This window comes from Mya arenaria, chromosome 13 (genome assembly GCF_026914265.1).
Source record: "Mya arenaria isolate MELC-2E11 chromosome 13, ASM2691426v1".
NCBI lineage: Eukaryota > Metazoa > Mollusca > Bivalvia > Myida > Myidae > Mya > Mya arenaria.
In genome coordinates this window covers 59,197,720-59,215,987 of record NC_069134.1, presented here as the reverse complement: position 1 = coordinate 59,215,987, position 18,268 = coordinate 59,197,720, and the positions used below count along the sequence as shown (strand labels likewise).

The window sequence follows — 18,268 nt, the reverse complement described above, 5'->3', positions numbered from 1 at the left end:
ATCATGTAACTGAAATTTACACTGCGACTAAAATACTGCTTGATGACTATAACAATGAGGGTGTAACTGAACATAAGGTTGAAGATGCATTAGACCAGTTTGTGACTGTTAGCAATGATTTCAGAAGTGAAATATACACAGCGTCTAAAATAGTGACAGATGAGTATGGCCATGTGCAAGCAATTGTCGATCAGGTTGATGATACAATTGAGAAGCTTGAAACTGGTGGTAAAACCTCAGGAAATGAAATGTACACTGCAACTAAAATTGCGGTAGGAGGCTACATTGAAAGTCCGTTTGATGCCAACACAGTAGGAAAATCGCTCTTACCTGGTCGGACATTCCTTTGGGGTGCAATGAATGAAGAAGATAGAACACAATGTAAGGATTCTGTGCATACTGTTAGAAATTATAGTAGTTGTAGCGTAGATTTTTTGAATGGGGAATATGTTGCAGATGAGTTTAAGATGAGTTCTTCAGGGTATTCATTCCCTAACGAAACGTCTTTTCAATATTTATTTCCATATCGTGATTCTGTTGAAAAAGATCATAGATATTTCAGCAGTACACCTAAACGCTCGCAAAAGAAACACAGGAAATACAGAAAAAAAGAACTGCTCATTCCGTTCAGTGATGGTGTTGACCTTGATATAAAAAATGCTGGACTAAATGATACAGACTTCACTGTTAAGAATCTAGCAACCTATGAGACTTCCATGTTGACGGTGGGATTTGTTTGTGATGTTAGCACGTCTGTTGATCTTACATTTATTGATTATGAGCTAGATGATAATCATAATGGTGGTTATGAACAGGCAATCCGTTTGCGTCCAATTCATAGCTGTACCAGTTGCAATAGGTTTTTGTATATTGACCAGGTGGCATATTTAACCTCATGTACAGAAGTATCATATGTTTTGAATGTGAATGAGAATGATGAGTTATGCCATACCTGCAAGAGTTCTATCGCTCGAAATAATGTCCCCAGTATTTCTGTGCACAGTAACTTTTTGTATGTGGGTGAAACTCCAAACGAACTTAGAGGGTTGTCATCTCTGGAGAAGAAACTCATTTCGAAAATAAATGTTTTCATGACATTGGTTATGTTGCCAGGAGGCCAGTACGCTGAAAAGGGGCTAGTCTTGAATTTACCAGCAAATGTAAACATTGTTGCTTCACAGCTGCCACGTTCTTTTAATAATGATTCTTTCATTACTGTGTCTTTTGATAAAGAGAGCGGTATTCCAAAGGAAAGCAAGTCACGGTTAGTGTCTGTAAATGCCATTTTTCAAGCACTGAATTGGTTAAAAAAAAATAATGAACTGTACCAAAATGTTTCTATCAATTGTTCTCTTGATTATTGTGACAAGAATCATGTAGGGAATATTTTTGAGAATGGTAATGTAAGTGGCCATTCAGTACATTGCGAAGAAAATGTTATGGTTCCTGTTGATTCATCTGGGCAGTGTCATGTGCAAATGACTGATGATAACAACATTCTGCGTATGCCAATCAATACAGCTGAACCTGTGAATGTTTTGAATTTAACAGCTGGAGAAGAGATGGCATTCCCGTGGTTGTTTCCTTATGGTAAATTTGGTTTCAAGCATGTTCGTCCTTTGCGTATCACACCTTGCATGTACTTTCGTGTCAGGTTGTATGATGCAAGTGCAGATTACAGGAAAAATCTAACGTATTTACTTCATTCAGCTGTGTCCTATGATTTAGCCCTTCTGAAGAGTGAGGTTAATATACATATGAAAATTATGAAAACAGTCAATGGGAAAGACGAACCAATTACTGCTGGGAACATAAGGAATATCAGTCAAAATTGTGACCTTCTGGAAAATTCATACATGTTCATGAAGAACATCAAAGGCACTGTTGCTTACTTTCGGAATATGTTATATGACCTTCTTGCTTCTTTCAGATGTTTAGGCCCTCCAACTTTGTTTATGACTTTATCAGCTGATGATTTGCATTGGCCAGAATTGGGGATGAGTCTGGATAATGTTGGATTTCATGAAGCATTTGGTCGATCATTTTTTTCATCCATGAGAGGTGATCCACTCATAACTGCAACTCACTTTGAAAGGAGATTTAAGGCCTTAATGAAACATGTCATACTTGACAATGAAAAGCCTTTAGGAAATGTGCGTGATTACTTTGCTCGTGTAGAATTTCAAAATAGAGGAAGCCCACACATTCATATGTTCTTGTGGATTGATGATGTTCCACAGATAATAAATGAACAATCTGTGTCTGATGTTGTTGGTTACATTGATAGAACTATTCATTCGGAGATACCAGATTTCAATGCAGACCCAGAATTGCATGAGCTTGTGAAACGTTTGCAAACGCATCACCATTCATCATATTGCAGCAAGAAGTGGTCTAATTGCAGGTTTGGTTTTCCAAAGCAAACATCCGCTAAGACAAAGCTTAACTCTCACATCAATTTTTCCTCAAAAAACAAAGGCAAATTTTATATCACAGAAAGGAACTGTGCTAGTAGTTTCATTAATGACTATAACCCAAGTGTCTTGCGTCATTGGAGAGCTAACATGGACATACAAGTGATTCAAAATGCTGAAGGTGCTGCATATTATGTATGTGCATATTTGTGCAAATCCGAACCAGATGACTTAAAGAATGCTCTTGGAGATTTGATTCATACGGTGTTTAAACAAAACCCAAGCATATCAAAGCATGCTAGATTGCTTAAAATTGGACTATGTGTTCTCAAACATAGAAGAATGAGTAGTCAGGAAGCTGCATACAGGCTTGGTAATTTGCATTTGTTGCATTCCACAAGATCTGTTGTATACTTAAATACACGACAACCACATAAGCGGTTTAAAATCTTAAAAGCGTCTAAGGATATAGATGAATTAAGTGATGACAGTACTGACATTTTCTGCACAAACTTGCTAGATTACTACCACGACCGTCCTACATCTTTAGAGTCCTGGAGTTTTTACAGGTTTGCTTCTTGGTATACTAAATGTGCCCCTCTTCACTCGCAACGAAAGGCAAATGAAAGGATTTATTGTGCAAGGCATGATGTCTGGTTGAGGAGAGATAAAAAATTTAAGGTCATTCGTTTCCCTAAATTTCCATTTGGCAGTGAAGACTACAGTTATTCAATGTTATTGTTGTTATTTCCCCATAGATCTGAAGGTGAATTGTTACATCCATATGCAAATGCTAGAGATTCGTTTCAAGCAAAACAAACAATGTTTGATGACAACATTAATCATGTTTACTTTTCACTGACGACAGAGATAGAAAATGCGGTTAGGAGGTTCAGAATGTGTGAAAACGAAATGATGTCGGTAAATGATTCCACAGAATGTGAGGTTGAAACGATTGGTGATGAAATGATACAGAACAATAATGGGTCATTTGGTTCTACAACAACAGATGTGCCTGATGTTTCACCTGCTGATGATAGTGTCATAACTGAAATGCATTCTTTAGAGTGTTGCATTATGTCCATTAATGAGTTCAATGCAAGAGTTAAGAAAATGTCTGTGTGCCAATCAAAGGTTCTTGATTTTGTCAGTACACATTTTGCCAATACATTGGAAGAACCAATGCATTTATTTGTAACTGGAGGTGCAGGTGTTGGCAAGTCATTTTTAACCTGTATGATTATAGCATATTTACAACTTTTCACCGCTTCAGTTGTTGGTCAGTCACATGTTGTTGTTTGTGCTCCTACAGGAACTGCTGCAAGGAACATTCAGGGTTCAACAATTCATTCACTGCTGAAAATTCCTGTGTCTGACTACTTGAATTATGAACAATTGCCTGAATTCACATTGTCGAAATTGCAAAGGCAATTTCTGAATGTACATACCATTATTATTGATGAGATAAGTATGGTGAGTGACAAAATGCTTACATATGTAAGTCGTAGACTGTCGGACATAAAAACAAATAAACGTCCTTTTGGAAATATGAATGTTATCGTTGTTGGTGATTTTTTCCAGTTAAGGCCAATTAAAGGTAGTTATGCATTTATGAACAAATTACTTTGGTATTTGTTCGTGCCAATGTTTTTAACTCGAAATATGAGGCAGTCTTCTGATGTTGCGTATGCTCAGCTTTTGAATAGGGCTCGTGTTGGATGTTTAAGCGAGAAAGATGTAGAGCTCTTGTTGCCCAGGCTTAATTTTAAGCAAGAAGACATGCTTAATGTCTTACATGTTTTCCCATTACGTTCGGCTGTTGTAGCGTTCAATGAAGATCGTCAGTCTCTGTTAAATTCCTACAAGCACTGCTTGCAAGCTTGTCATTACTTCGCTGTGGATGACTATGATGTTGGCAGTTTTGTGCCTGACTCTTTAATTCCTGCAAATGATAAAGACGCTGGTGGTCTGCAAAAGAATTTGATTTTGTGTATTGGTTCACGGGTTATGTTAATAAGGAACATATACACTCAATTAGGACTTGTAAATGGTGCAGTTGGAACTGTTCACTCTTTTCAGTGTACAAACAATGTTGTTACAGCTGTTAATGTCGTTTTTGATGATCCAAATGTTGGCAGAATTTTACAGATAGAAACTGAAGGAAATGCAATTGCTGTGGAAAAAATTGAGTTTTCATTTCTAAATGGAGGTCGCAGAATAATAAGACGTCAGTTTCCTTTAATACTAGCCTGGGCTTGCACTATTCACAAAGTACAAGGTCTATCTGTTGATAAGATAGCTGTTGACATTGGCAACTCTGTATTTGAAAAAGGAATGGCCTATGTGGCTATGAGTAGAGTGAAAACCTTGTCTGGTTTGTTCTTATTGAAATTCTCGACTACAGTTGTTCAGCCTCCAAATGGAGTTTTAGAGGAATATGATCGATTAAGACATGCTGATAAATGAAGTGTTGTGGTTACAAGTATATATCCTTACTATACATTTTAAATCATTTAAAGTGCTTATTTAAATAGTTGTTTATACTGTGCTATGTAACATTATTTTTGAAGAAAATGTTCATTCACATATTGGAGTTAGCAATGATTTCATGAAAGGATTTTTTTCCATTGCTGGTTTAATGGTGACTTTAATAACACAATACTCACTGAAATGAAACAAATGAACAGAATGAGGTGTCATTACTGTAATGAGCTTGTCAAGGTCATTTTTTGTGTGTTTTAATTATTGAGTAATTCCTTGTTAAATTACACTATTGTAATTATAACTATCGAATATCAAAACAACTAAGAAATGCATAAAATTGCTATAAAATGCAATTAACAACACTGAAATAGTTCTGCACAAAGGTCATGCACAAGCAACTGAATACTTTTATGCCATATACTGTGTATACCATATTTCAGTCTTAAGCATATATATAGTAAACAACAATACATTTTTTTCATTAACTACCATACACTCATTATTTCCCTTCACCAAGAAGTAAAGTTTGTAAAAATTATTCACACAGAAGTGTCATTTTCCACTATTTAAAAAATGAAGAATTGTGTTGTTCTTTACACTTCAAGTGATATATTGTGGCATAACAATTGCATATCACATTATTGTTACTGTTATAGTGAGAATATTGTTGTTGTGCCTTTTATAATATATCTGTCTTCTGTGCCTGTAGTTCAATGGTGTCTGTGTTTTGAGGTGATATTCAATGGCTATTCTTGTTCAATTTCATTTATAGTTTTGATTTCGGTACATTGTTTGCCTTCATAGTTTGGGGATGGCATTGCAATCATCTGCAGGACATGAAGCATATATTTATATATACATTTTTCTTTGCATAATTAAAACATAATGAAAAAAGTGTTTTTTGAAGTGTGTACAAAACAGTTATTCTTAAAAATATTGTTACTGAAAACAATGTACATTTTGTAATAAGAATTCATGCTGGGAAAAAATTTCACATTCATACTTAGCTAATCGGTAAAGCTGTGTCCTTCAGAACAGTCATTACTTTTATATTAATTATACAAATTTTACAACCTTGATGTAATGAGCTAATTTCCCTCTGCACACTTTTGGTTAAAGGCTGCTCAAGAGAAACGCACAGTGACTATGAAGGTGCTGAATAAATCAAAAGAACTCATCACTTACACAAGTGGCGCAACGCAGATGGCATACTTTAACCTCGTTTGCGCACGTGAAGATGAACTGCTACACATCAGAGTCTATCAGAGACACAAATTCACCATGGTCCGTGTTGGGATGACGTACAAATTCTCAAGCCTTGTAAAGAAAGGAGACACTTGCTGGTGTGTCAGTGGAAGTAGTATTGCTTATGCTGCACCTGTTGAAGTAGGTTGTTACCCAGCACACAAGACCTTACTTCCGGAGGAGGAACCAGCAACTGGATGTAAACGGTCATTACAGGATGCTATCACGTCTCCGCAAAAGTCCACCATTGTTGGCAAAATAGCCAAGGTATATATTGCTTTAAAGTTAATGAGAAGAAAGGAGGGTTTGATGCTAAATTGTTATATTTATTAGGCCGTATATATGTTCAAATATGCAAAAACAGGTCCTTTATTTCGGCTCATTATCATGGCCATGTACTTTATTATTCATATTATACACTTAAAATTACAATGTCAAACGGGTGTTTATCTTTGTTATAACACTGTGTGCCATATCACTTAGAAAATAATGAAAATAATACATTGCAGGTGTCTCCATTGACCTTCCGTAGAGACGGAACACTAGCTGTCAGGTCTTTGGCTTTGAAAGATGCCAGTGGGCCAGCTGTAAAAGTCACATTGTTTGAGAAATTCGCCACTGACACGTACAATCCAGAAGCTGTGATTGAGGTCAGTGGTGTGTACCAAAAGACCTACAACAATAGGGTTCAGTTGACTGCCACAAGCAGCACAACATGTCAGGTAAATAAATCACTTTGGCTTTATAAGTGCTTCTTACCGTACATTACATGTGTTTGTATTTCATATCTAAATTGCAATTACTGCCTATATGTACCTGTCCACCTTCATTTCCAATTTAATTCCTCCAAACAAGTTCTGTCTTAATTTTTTTGCTCATGTACATTGAGAACATGCATTTCATACAGTGCTCAAATGTGCATAGTGATTTACCTATGCTTCATGCTCCTGTCGAAACACGTCTACCTTTTGAGTGTACATTCAAGAAATTGAAATGCAGGATTTAATAAAAAAAATATTCCTTCTGCAGTTCTTGGCAAATACATCACTGCCAGATGTTGTCATTGATGATGCTGACATCATCAAATTCAATGAAGACCCTGACTTCAAGGTTAATGACGAGACCACTTCTGCTCAGGCTCTGACTGTAGACAGCATCTTAGATGTGGATGTCTACAAATGCTGCACCAACACAGGTAGTTATATTGTTATACATGCACTGTTAAGCAAATCAACTTATGTACTGTTTATGCCAGAAATTTATTTACTTTCACATTGGCATGGTAAGTAACTCCAAGCTCACTTAAATCAACTGGGAGTGACAATAACTATAATTATTAAACAACATTGAAAATTGTTGCCTTTTGTACATTTCTATTCTAACAATAATAGCAAATATTTCCCCTTCCTATACTTCGCAAAGCGTAATAGATGTACATACAATGTACAACAGTAACGTTCTTCTCAAAACAGTAGCATTCCTTTGGTGTAATTAATTCTTACAATATAAATACCTCTCACTTTGCAAACATCATTTAACAAGAACCAAACATTTGTTAACTGCAAATAAATCCTAATATTCACAGCAACATTTCTAGTTCTTCTTGTAAGTGCACGCATTGCTCCGATTATTTGTCAGTTTCAGCGCATTCATTACAAAATGGGCAATGTGTTCTCTACATGTTAGAGTTAAATTCTGGAATAACTTCTGTATATAAAGTCTATTCCTTTGCTGATTGATAATTTTTATGTCCTGTTATATCAGAGGTTAATTTATATGGCATTGTTCATTGTCCAACTGGTTCATTTTTTCTTTTCTTTTCGCATGTGTTTAACTGAAAATCCAGTCACTCTATAATTAACTGGAGAACTTACTGTGGTATAAATGAACAATAAATTCCTTTCCTTTTAGTGCAATATCTACTTATATTAACAGGTTGTCGAAAGAAAAAGCTGGTGGATGGTCGTTGCCCAGTGTGCCACAACAATGCCAGTGCGGACACTATTCGCCTAAAGGTTGAAGTCCTTGTTGATGAAGACACCAGACAGTTCACAATATTTGAGAAGGAGGTGTGTGCCATATTCGGTTTGATTGACCTGACTGCCGGGGATGACGTTGTGACCAACTTAGTATGCCAGCTGCCAGTGCAGGTCAAAGGGAAAATTTCAAGAGGCAATTTGTACGACATTGTGAAAGAATGAAGTTTGTTTAAGGAACACAAAAAAAAACATGACTTAACAAAACAATACCTGTAGCCTTTTCATATCAGCATTTTTTTCTAGAAAACCAATAAGCATAACTTTTTTGTCAAATAGTTCTAATGTCCTGTATATGTATACACAAAGTGCAAGTTCATCACAAAGCTCCATTAACAATTCGATCATTATATTTCAAGTGGCTGTGTAGTTTATAACAATCTGTAATGAAAATTGTTGATTTCAAACTAATAAATTTTTCCTAACCTTGATGCTTTTGCTATTCAGCATTATGCAAACCATTTGTACTCTATCGCTTTCATTTATAGTTGTATGTATGCATTCCTTGACAGTTTTTGTGTAGAGTGAACTACTACCATGCATGTTCATAACATTGTAACATTTTAACACTATTGCAGATCTGTGTTGAAATTTTTTCTTCTGAAACTTATTTTTTGCTAATTACACTGATCATTACCATTTACATTTGAAGCATTATATGTAGGACATTTTTCACACCCTTCATTTTAAACAGAACTTTGTGTTTTTAGATTATTGCTTTTTTCATACCAGAATACCTCACTTCTTTAAAACTAATCTTCCCTTTCTACTAGCACAACTTACATGGAACATGCTTCGTATCGGTTTGGCTATTGATATTTATCATTTCTTTAAAACAATTTTCCATTATTACACATTTCAGTTTTCCATTAAACATTTCATTTTACTTCACACAACTTTTCTTGCCATTCACTTCATTTACAATTTACACCTGTGTATAGTTATTACTGTTCATGCACTACATGTCATGGCTTTTTCAACAATTATGTATATATGTTATGTTGAGAATGCTTCTTCTGTGTTTGGTATGCTACTTTCATTAATGTCTTATGTGCATGATGTACATGTGCACTTGTCATAAGTGACTTTTTAAATGCTCCATTTAGTATATGCAATCAATTATTTGCATCATCTACATGTAGTATTTGTCATTAATGACCTTTTATGTGCTTTATCTAGTACATGACATATACATTATGTACATATAGTGCTTATCATTGATTACCTGTAATGTGCTTCACCTGATATGTTATAATATTTGTCATCCTGGAAGACATCACTTCAATTAAAACAACCTTTTCCTTTAAGTAACAATTCTTACAGAGACAGCTTTAACTGGTCAAGCTATTAACATGTATTATCTTCTTTTCAAATTTATTTATTTTAATTAATATTAGGTTTTACAACAGTGTTTATTTCAGTTCAACACTTTCCTTTAACAGGCTTCCATATAAAAATCACATCTTTGTAAAGTTGTCACAGTTCATGCAGTACATGTTACAGCTTTTCAATAATTATGTATATATTTTTTGTTGAAAATTATTTTGTGTGTGTTTGGTATGCTACTTTCATTAATGTCTTATGTGCATGATGTACATGTGCACTTGTCATAAATGACCTTTTAAATGCTCCATTTAGTATATGCAATCAATTATTTGCATCATCTACATGTAGTATTTGTCATTAATGACCTTTTATGTGCTTTATCTAGTACATGACATATACATTATGTACATGTAGTGCTTATCATTGATTACCTGTAATGTGCTTCACCTGATATGTTATAATATTTGTCATCCTGGAAGACATCACTTTAATTAAAACAACCTTTTCCTTTAAGCAACAATTCTTACATAGACAGCTTTAACTGGTCAAGCTATTAACATCTATTATTTTTCCTTACCATTTCTTCATTTTAATAAAAAAATAGTTTTACAACAGCGTTTTATTTCTGTTGGACACTTTCACTTAACTGGCTTCCATATAAAAATCACATCTTTGTAAAGTTCTCACAGTTCATGCAGTACATGTTACAGCTTCTTCAATATTTATGTATATATGTTTTGTTTGTAATGATCTTTCATGTGTTTGGTACAGTATTTGCTTTAATGTCTTATGTGCATCATGAACGTGAGGACTTGTCATAAATGACTTTTTATGTGTTTCATGTACTACATACACTAATACATTGTACATCATCTATATATAGTACTTGTTAAAATGCTCACTATGTGCTTCATCTAGCATATGCAACAATGCCTTATGTGCATCATCTACATGTTGCTTTTTTGTGTTGTGATTTTGTTGTTGTTCTGTAAATAGCTGTGTAAGAAGTTGCACAACAGGATAGCATCTCTTACCATTTGTCTAGTCTTTTTGCCAACATTTCTCTAGTCCCTTGTATTGATGTTTAGTACTTAAACCAATATTGTCACAACAGTCCACAGCAAGTGCTTTCATTTCCTACAACTTTTGTACTGTTATAAAAATCATTGTTTTACATATCAATATTACAAAATTTCAGGAACAAAACATAATGATCTCAATTATTGTCATAATGATCTCAGGTATTGTTCATGAGTTTTTTCAGCATAATTGTTACACATTTTTATTCCTTCAGTTTCTTTTGTATTCTCATTAAGCATTTGCACTATTTGTAGAAATAGCACCATTCAAAACTTATTGTGATGATTGTTTTATAACATTGCCATGTTTATCATTTACATTCAGTATTTTATAATGCAAGATACAAAACTGACATCATTCAAGTGCAATTTCATGTTGTTATTTTTGATAAATCATTATTTCTTATATTTACTCTTTCATGTAAATTGTGTTCACTTGTTATCATTAAAAAATGCCTACATTTAACTACAGTATTATCAACAAATATGTCTTTCAAGTGTTTATATATTTCAAAGTTTATGTTTCCTTACACAGCATTTGTCCACTTTTGGTATCTGCATAATAGCTTCCCATTTTTGTCATAACATGTTTCTTACACTGTTTCAAAGAAAATCCTATTTCCATACAAGTCTTTCGTTATATTATTCCTCCTGGCCCTGGCCTGTTTTGAGACACTCTCCAGTGTCGGTTTCATGTCACTTTACATCAGTCCATCAGTACTCCGTTATTCCTTAACTACTTCGCAAATGATCAGTTCCCTACATGAAATCAAGTGTCTCTGTGTTATTCCTTAACTAATACGCAGATGATCTGTTCCCTACATGAAATCTAGTGCCTGCACTTCGACTGTTGACATACATAGAATATCATAAAATTGCAATTATCACAGGAAATAATTTTCGCGCCGACTTGATGCTATGCATCAAAATTTTTCTTGTTAGAAATTGTTACAGTTGTGTATTTGATGATGTGTGTATTAGAAAGAAACGTTATTGCATGGATTTATATTTAATGCTGATTGTTCAATATCATTGTTCTACGACTAAACACGTATAGTTTAAGTTATGTATAAGTCATTTTGCATGCTTTCAAAATACCTTCATTTCAAGTGAAAGTGGTATTGGTTTAAATCATATTTTAATGGTGAATTATATTCAGCACTGTCTGTGAAGGTAATAACCACATCGAGTTTCTACAAAATATCCTTGAGTAAATGGTGATACACCGAATGTGATACATTTTTATGTTTGATCAGTATTTTTATGGTGAATTGTCTGTAGTACTATTTATTCAAGACTACAGATGAGCGCATTAGCCTAAATAGAGATTGGACGGTTATTTTTACAGCTGATTCTTGGGTGTATAGTGAATGTTATATAAATATCTGAAATTTCATTGTGAATTGCCTTCAGCACTATTATTTTACTAACGGTTTTAACTTACGGTGAGAGCAGTAACCATAAACAGCTTGGCCAGTTATTACAGCTGATTCTTGCGTGTATAGTAAATGTAATATAAAAAATTATCAAAATTTTCATGGTGAATTGCCTTCAGAACTATCATTCCACTATCTGTTTTAACTTACGGTGCAAGCAGTAACCATATAAAGCTTGGCCAGTTATAACAGCTGATTCTTGCGTGTATAGTGAATGTTATATAAATATCAGTATTTTCATGGTGAATTGCCATCAGAACTATCATTCCACTATATGTTTATACTTACAGGGGAGAGCAGTAACCATATAGAGCTTGGGCGGCTGTTACAGCTGATTCTTGGTTGTGCCGTAAACTGCACGGAAAAACAAGAGTACATTCAGCGGATTATGTCAATGGAAGAATCGGTTCAACACGCCGTCATGACCGCCATTCAAGAGGTTAGCTTACTGTTGATTGGGTGAATTTTGTTGGGTTCTTCTTTTCCTTATTTGTTCCTTTTGGTCGTGATCGCAAATATTAAAAATGTTTGGCACCATAATTCAATCATTGGCGCACATAAATAAAAAAATATTTGCTTAATTTTCAGTTGGTGACTTCAATGATTTGCCTTAAAAAACCCAGAATATATATCTAACATTTACAGTGCTGTGAGATCAGCTCATAATGCCATGTTTAATAGGAATGCAGCTGTAATCAGACATATCGTAATCCTTTCCAGCTGATGACTAAAGAAATTGCCACAGATGTGGACTCTGAAGTAGGAGAACAGGTATGACTTGCTGTGATAGCTTAAATTGATAGACAATGAGTAATCTGCTTTCTGTGATAGCTTTGAACTGAATTGTAAATTAATTTACTTTTGGAAAATGGGTATTAATAATATTGTAAATACATGTATTGGTTCTTTTTCTATTAAGAAGAAATAAGAGGTTTCTAGTTATACCCCCGACAAACGAAGTTTGAAGGGGGAATATTGGAGTCACCCTGTGGTCGGTCGATTGGTTTGTTGGTCGGTCCGTTGCAATTTACCTTGTCCCAGGGTTCCCGCTGGCAATCGCCATTGTTGCCAATTGGAACAAAATCGCAAAAGTGGCGAATTTATGATTTTACGATTTATTTTTAAATTTTTTTTTTTTAAATGACGTAAGCAGTGCCCATGCGACCTGCATGATAATCAATTCTGCCACTGTCATAAATCAAGCGCATGTACTGGTTTGAAAACAAATCCGAAAATTAGGGCAAGTAGTCACGGCTCAGTCAACACCTCGCTAATTATTGTGGAATTTTATTGCTTTCACGGATTAACTATGACATCATTTAACTTTTATGTCTCTTATTAGCACACAATTTCAAGATTTAGCTCAACAGCTTTGTGCAGTAGTTGTGTAATTAACGTGTTAGTTTTAAAAATGCGAATCATAGAATTTTAGGTTGTCTGAAAGACGCTAATAATTATGCAAATTTCGTAATGACGTTAATACGCTAAAAATAGCTTTGCTTTCGGTTATGTCGCTATTTGTAAATTGCTATGTATGCACATTTTAGGGGGTTAAATAGTGTCAAAAAGATAAACAGAAGTCATTAGGTATGCTTACATATGAATAGAACAACATCTCAGTATTAGCATCACTGATATTGTTTAAAAGCCTTTTTCTAACTTAAAAACATAAGAAAAAAAATGAATAACTGACGATAGTCCATAAAATAAAGTTGTCATTTATAGGTTGGCTTTCCAAATAGTTGACTGCAATTTCATATCAGGGCGGCGTTCGGGGGTATTATTCACCTTCAGTGATAGCTCTAGTTTAAATTGAGTGTTATAAACATTTATATAGTTTAAAACGTATTTTTATTTCAAGGTTTAAGTAATTTTCTTTAAAAATAAGTCAATAATACAGATGTTGTTATTTTTCTTTCTTTTAACCGCATTGGGTCTTCATGCTATCAACTAGGCTGAGTGAAAACATTTTCAGCCATTTAAGTGCTGATGCATGATCCTAGCCACGTGCCAGTTGGCTGCATTATTTCTTGGGTAGTGCTGCAGTGACTCAGTGTAGCAGACCCTGGCTAGATTCAGTTCATTCTCCAGTTCATAACAGTGGCCCAGCATGTTCCAGGCTGTGTCTATATAACCACAGCCTTTACTTGAGCATATGTAGAAATAAAGGTTGTTCAGTGCCCGCAATTTTCTGTCATGTTGGTTCAGTTGTGTGTGTGTGAGGTACTGTAGGTAGTGGAGAAATGGGACACAGTCAATCACAATGAGGTCCATCCATTCATAGTCAAATGCTGGATGTCTCTGTTGTCTGTCTTCATATCCTGCTGTTCTAAACATTTCATACACCAGATGGTTTGGAACACAATGGATATCATCTCGAGTAAAAGTAACATCCAAGGCTGTATATTTCTGTAACATATCCTTGAATGGTGTGTTTCCAGTCTTTTTCATGAACTCATTGGTTAGTGATGTTCTCTGTCTTCCTACACACGTACAACATTGCCACACTGCAGGCCCCAGTAGGCCCTCACAGTAGGTCAGGCAGTTTGCTGCTGCCTCATACTGCCCACTGCAGTACAACATGGAGGCAAACTTTAGTCTCCTGGACAGCAGATCCGAGTCAAAGGACAGTTGGTACAGCTGGAGAATGCTGTGTGTGACAGGTTGTCCTTGGTAGATACACCTGGAGGCTTTAATGGAGGCAAGGGCTCCACAAACTGATGGTATTAACAAGGAAGCTGTCTCTTGCTCTATTTTAGTTCCATTGTTCTTTAAAACATTCAGTGTCTCAAAATGTTCTATCAAAGATTGATATAAGTCGCTCTTGTCATTGATTAGTAAAGCAATAGGTACTTGCTTAAAAGATGCTGCCCACGATAAGTACAATTTAACCATTTGGACTTGATAGAGTGTGCATCGAGTGTCAACCCCAATAATTTGGGATGAAATCACAGATGACATTCTCCTCCCCAGATCATCCATTTCAATTGTATATAGGCACTGGAAATTGCTGTAAATGATTTCTGTTATCATAGAATGCAGTTTGTACTGTTCATGTTTGAACAGCTTTCCAGTGAACAGGTTCACCCCTGAGATGGTGTAGTGTGGACACAACCTGATCTTCAGCCATCTGAGAAGTGTGGTCAGACAGTAGATCACACACTGTACAAGGTTGTCTTCACTCCATATGTTTGGTGGATATGTCTCTATTGTAAACAGAATTGCAGTCTTCATGTGAAATGTACTGAAACGGTCATCAACAACCTGCTTTATTATTGATTTTCTAAGCATTTTCAGAAATACATACACTTTATGCTGTATTATATTCATATCAAATACAAGAAGTCTTTCCATGATAGATGTTGAAAATCTCCACTCCCGCTTATACAGAGGATAGTGCATGTTTTCTACAGGCACATAAAAAGTTGTGGATCGGCACTTGACTGGTCGTGAAGGATCCTCAGTGTATCCTTGTGGCACTAGGAACACTCCAGTCTGTCTTGCCATGGCCAGTGTGTCAGGTCTGGGCCAGTGACCAGGGCGTGGCCTACAGAATAGAAACTTACACTCTTCAGGAAGGCTGGTACAGTGAAATGCAAATATAAAATCAAGCATTTCATTCCAGCTTCTTGATGGACCATGTTGGACCATCTCTCCAGATTGGCTTATTTGTCTAATTTCTTCATGCATCTCAATATGAGTGTTGGTCATCAGCACTCTGCCCTCACTATCCACCATGTCACTACGCCTGTTGACCTCTGTCACTTGTAATGGGAGGTCAGATCTCACCCACTGAAGCCAGCAGTGTTGGGGTGGAGATTGTTCATTCTTTACCACAAGAAGATTCTCCTTCCCCTGCCTCCATTCACTCCAGTCAAGTATTACTGGCCAGTCATTAATACACACCAATGTGTCTGTATCTGACTTCATTCCCAGTGTGGTAGTCCCCTCTGTCTGGCTTCCAAAGGTATAGATAGTGAGGTTCCCACCATCAACCTCATCTCTGATCCTGTCTAGTGTCTCTATCATCAGCCATGTTCTCCTCCTCCTGGTGCGGATGAACCTGCTGACCCCAATGTCCTCCAGCACCCGGGACAGACGCAGGGACAGCTGCTGCATACTCTCTCTGTCCATGGCCTGAAAAACATTATTTGACATTTGAAATGTTACATTGCCAGGATTCCCTTGCGTTACTATAGAAAATTATGTAATTTGATCATTTTCTTAAATTTAAACCAAAAGTGAAGAGAATGATGAGAAATGAAAAGTAGTGTTTTGTTTTATGTTAAAACATATATCATTTATTAGCTTGATAACAATATCATGTATTTAAACCTTAGTTTATTGTCTAATGTTATCAATAATTACCTTTTCTGTAAAAAGTTCAGGATAACTAAACTATTTTGTCCTCTTTATATGTCCAATTATTGACGAAATGGAATGTTTTGGTTGCGCTTCCTGGTCTATAAATAGAAACAAGACATTGAACAAAGTAGTTATGATTAGGCTAGCATTTTTTTATTAATCGATTTACAGGGAAAAAAGTAGGTTTTGAGTTGGGGGGACGATAAAAAAAAAAAAATCTCTGAAATGGGCCAGTAAATGGAACAAATAAAAATGAAATTGAAAATTAAAAGATTTTTTTTTCAGTTTGAATTCCCACTGAATAATAAGATCATTTCTTTGGCCACATTATTACTCTACTACAAACAGAGCATATTAAGCCCATCAAACACAAATGTCTTGAGCCACACATAGTAATTTGTGACATTGTTTGTTCAAGCTGCTTTGAAGGCTTTCAACAATACATCAGTCATATTGTGGGTCAGTTAATAACCTTTCCAGGGCAGCCAGGTCTTAGTTTACAATACACTGTTCAATATAAATAGGTGTTATAAAATTAGCCCTATTGGAATTGGAATAATCGAGGGCTTAGGGAAAGACAGACAGGAATTCTTTCTATTGTTATATGGAGTAATGACCGTCTAGCTGAGAGGTAGGTAGGTCCATTTACAACGGTTAAAAAATACAAAAAATCCTTAAATAATGATCAGATGATTTCATGAATTGTTTGAAAATCATAAAACAGTCAACTTAATGAAATGATGATATAAATATTTTGTAAAAAAACATGTAAAATTGTGTCAATTTTTCCAGTTACGTCGAACAGTAGATGAACTGAACAATGCAGTAGAGGCAAAGGAGGAATTAATGCAGCGCTGTCATGAGCTCGATCTACAAGTAAACACATTGGGAAGATTGTTCAGAAAATTGTCAAAGTTAACAGGGTTGTTAATGACATTGTTGTTAATTTTTAAATCTTTACTACTCTGAAATGTCATGAGCTTAACCAACAGGTACACACATAGGGAGGATTGTTTAGAAATTTGTTTAAGTTAACAATGTTGTAAAACAACTTGATGGATACCCTTGTGATCTGTTGTGTTTCTTAAAGATTTAAGACAAACCTTTTAAGCTGTACTTGTGTATAGTTAAATATATGAGCACATCATCAGATAGTTCATGTTTAAAAGTTAACAACGATGTCGTTGATCACTTAATTAACTTGAACAAAATTTGCAGCAATGTTTTATGGATTAAATATTTCATATAATATGTTTTCTGGCTTAACATGTTATGTCATAATGGTTTGGTATAATCAATTACTTCATGAAAGCAAGAAGGTTCTAATGGCAGATAGAACTGTCTCGCTCTCATCTCTCGCATTGAGCTGCATGTTCATATATTTCACACTATTTTCCTGCCACAACATTTTGGAATCAATACCATCTTCTAACTTTGTAACGAAAACTGATGATTTTTCAGTGGTCTATTTTTTGTGCTTCTTGCTAAACATGGCATCTGTATATGGTTTACTTTATATGGTGTCATCATCGGTTTTCAATCATTAACAATTTAATAGCTTCAGGTTGAGTCATTTAAATTGGTATGCACTTTATTCATTGTCATAAGACGCCCCTTATGGATTTTGGGGTTTAAAGGTCAATGTCATGGTAAAAAATTATGGGTGCTCCTGAGAGGTGACACCCGATTCACACAATTCTAGTTTATGTAGAAATTAAAACAATATTTTCACATCCATTCTTTTTCTCTTCTCAGGTAACAGTGTTACAAGAAAAAAACAACCTTGCCATCGAAAACGATAGACTCGCAGAAAGGCTAAACATAGCAGAAAATCTGGATGACCCTACGTAGGTGGCGCACAACTTTGTTTTCCAGTAAATGCA

General features: G+C 35.3%; 2 protein-coding genes across 3 annotated transcripts in view; one reads left to right on the top strand and one right to left on the bottom strand.

Annotated features, from left to right (window-relative positions):
- LOC128213183 (protein Hook homolog 3-like) overlaps positions 1 to 18,268 on the top strand; it is a 39,247-nt gene extending 20,979 nt beyond the window's left edge. Inside the window, exons 5-8 of one of the 2 annotated variants that reach the window (XM_052918736.1) lie at positions 12,311 to 12,459; positions 12,741 to 12,791; positions 17,178 to 17,261; positions 18,141 to 18,268. In XM_052918736.1, coding sequence (XP_052774696.1) covers positions 12,311 to 12,459; positions 12,741 to 12,791; positions 17,178 to 17,261; positions 18,141 to 18,236 — 380 coding nt within the window. In that variant the 3' untranslated portion in view covers positions 18,237 to 18,268. Of the gene's footprint in view, positions 1 to 6,017; positions 6,411 to 6,652; positions 6,866 to 7,172; positions 7,339 to 8,078; positions 9,293 to 12,310; positions 12,460 to 12,740; positions 12,792 to 17,177; positions 17,262 to 18,140 lie in introns of those variants that run through there. The other variant, XM_052918735.1, reaches the window with a different exon arrangement.
- On the bottom strand, positions 13,425 to 16,474 carry LOC128213179 (uncharacterized). The gene is made up of 2 exons (XM_052918730.1): positions 16,389 to 16,474; positions 13,425 to 16,157 (listed from the first exon to the last, which is right to left on the bottom strand). Exon 2 carries the CDS (start codon positions 16,152 to 16,154, stop codon positions 13,992 to 13,994), a length of 2,163 nt encoding a protein of 720 aa, XP_052774690.1. The 5' UTR covers positions 16,155 to 16,157; positions 16,389 to 16,474; the 3' UTR covers positions 13,425 to 13,991.